Below are 2,500 nucleotides of genomic sequence, written 5' to 3'. Positions count from 1 at the left end.
CGGCCTTGTAATGGTATTGGCAATAACCAGACATTTATAATAGCACAGTCTTTTCCATTGTCGTAACAGGCAACCCATTACCAGGTAATGAAACTAAATCGCATTATCAAGATTTGTTCAGAATCATTTTCCCTAATGTCGCTCTTAGCGTTTTGGAACGCTTCAATAGTAATTTTGTGAGCTGTCGACAACGGCATTATGTCCTGCTTTCGACTCAACAACATTATCAATTATTGGAAAATTTATTGTTTTCACAATTCCAACATTTTGATTTGTTAACAATAATGAAAGTTATGTCCGGCTTGATGGTCGTGTGGCTTGACACTCACTTTTAGATCGGTAACTCCCAGTTCAAGTCCCAAAGGGGAGTCAATGGAACAGTACAGACTATGGGCGTTTTGGGAACAAATCCTTCGTCAGTAAAAAAAAATTAAACAAAGGAATGTTGAAAACAAGCAAAACGAAATATAGTAAGAATTTTAGCCTCTGTATTCCTGTGTGGTTGGAGTGTGAATAAAACGTTAGCTAACGTTTCAAACAGCCTGCAACGTCAAACTACATTTCTGTTGTATTTGTTTTCAACGTTCCTTAGTTTATTGTTTTGCTGACGAAGGGTTTGTACCCGAAACTTTTAGCATCCATTTTCACCTTTTCATTAGTATTATTACGATTTCAGGATTCCGGCATCACCCACTGCTAGGACAAAGATTTGGAATTTGGTATAAATTATGTGTTTTACTGTGTAGAAATCTATAATGTTTCCCAAAGTCTGGATAACATGGTTGTCTCTGCCGACGTTAAAATATTATAGCGCCCGACGTAAAGTGTTGCTGTTCACTTGTTGCTCTTTGTAAAGCGTTCTGAGTATATATTTTACAGTGGATGTTGCAATCAATAAAAAAAGACTGGACAACCCCCTTCTGTTGTTATATGTATTAACTTAGCGGCTCTATCCTGAACTATTTGGAATCTACAGATTTTGTCTTGACACACTCCAGTTAGAAGGGAAGTACAGTTATCAAGATGGTATTTTTAAAAAGGTTGTGACCAGCTAGCAAGCTACGTCTCTTGTAAAGTAGTTTAGAACAGGGGTAATTTTCGGTAATTCCAAACTTAATACCCTAAAGAGATAAGTTGTTTATGCATGAATAGTTGTCATCAATCCTTACACAAAGTATTCATACCTCAGCACATAATTGAGGAAAACTCCCTCTTACGCGTGTTTCCTAACTTGAGAGCTGATTCTTACAATTGGTTGGCATGAGATGAACACTTTTAATTTGTTAACTCATTATATGCCTCTTAACGGAATGCAAATTATGGGCAAATTGTGGGCTTATAATTTAACATGGTTGTAATGAAGAATGTCTGTGTTGGTTTGAGAGAGATTCCATTTCAGAAATAATAAATTAATCAAGCAGAGTGAGGTTCACAGAGTACTTTCCTATCATCCCTAACAAGTTGGGTCATCGACCGATTCTTCAGTGTATTTGTTTTTTTTTTTTAGTGATTTACCTTGTCAATCTGGTTTCATGTCGATATGATATATATTATGAAGAATATCGACGAGTTTTACCAGTTAACTGCTATACTCTGGAAAAACATGTATTTAAACATTTGGCCAGAAAACCCGTCCTTCAAATGTCGATGAATTTAAATGACCCTCATCTTGGCAATAACTACCAAACCTGGGACCTCACGAGGTCATGACTATGGAGGCGTTGATTCTCAATGGGATTTAGATCTGGAAAGTTGCCTGGCGATTCGATAATATATTCAGGCGGTTTTCTCTGTAATATTACTATCTATTTATGTTTTTGTCTGTCTATCTATCTACCTATCTATCTATTAGGAAGTTGTTGCGTTCCATATTCACTAGATTAAAGAATTAAGGTTTCAATGTAAAACATCGCCCGAGCAATTTAGTCAGTATTCATGATATCGAATCTTTGTACGTGAGTTAAATTTCGCCTCACAGAGAAGGTTAGAGGATAAGGTCATGGACCAATCCAAAAATAAGCTGATGACCAAGCGTGCTTATATCGGTTAATTTATCTCATTTCTCTGTAGTGTTATTCATCCTGTTCTGTTGATAAATGGGAAATCCGAAACGTCCATTTTATATGATTTCGTATATTAAACTCAAGCCTACATTCAATTTCACATTGTTATTTATTTAAGAGTATGTAAAAACATAATATTATGGATTAATACCCGGTGGGAGATTAATCATCTCTTCAGTGTTAGTAAGACAATATCTTACCTGGTTCCTCTTATATTCATTCAGTGACATCTCGAACAGCTGGGCATTGGTTATCCCGATACCACAAAACGTCAGATATTTCTCGAACAGCTGAGGAGAAAACAAACAAAGAGAGAAAGAACCGTTTAATATAGTGAGTATAATTGCTTATCTAAACATTTATTATGATGTTGTCGTCTTATTCCAACTGTCCGACACTAGCCACGAAATTTGCATAATCCGCTGTCTAAGGGTTGT

At 36.1% G+C, this 2,500-nt stretch overlaps 1 protein-coding gene across 6 annotated transcripts in view; it reads right to left on the bottom strand.

Annotated features, from left to right (window-relative positions):
* The window catches only part of LOC144964214 (cGMP-specific 3',5'-cyclic phosphodiesterase-like), a 146,395-nt gene that overhangs the window by 42,381 nt on the left and 101,514 nt on the right, over nt 1-2,500 (bottom strand). For all 6 annotated transcript variants that reach the window (XM_078898228.1, XM_078898227.1, XM_078898225.1 and 3 more), the window contains exon 5: nt 2,264-2,353. In XM_078898228.1, coding sequence (XP_078754354.1) covers nt 2,264-2,353 — 90 coding nt within the window. The remainder of the gene's footprint in view (nt 1-2,263; nt 2,354-2,500) is intronic.

The sequence above is a fragment of the Berghia stephanieae genome, chromosome 2 (genome assembly GCF_034508935.2).
Source record: "Berghia stephanieae isolate SIO BIC M18660-M18661 chromosome 2, UCSD_Bste_1.3, whole genome shotgun sequence".
Classification (NCBI taxonomy): Eukaryota; Metazoa; Mollusca; class Gastropoda; order Nudibranchia; family Aeolidiidae; genus Berghia; species Berghia stephanieae.
Note: the sequence above shows the minus strand (reverse complement) of the source record. Positions and strands in the feature narration are given on the sequence as shown.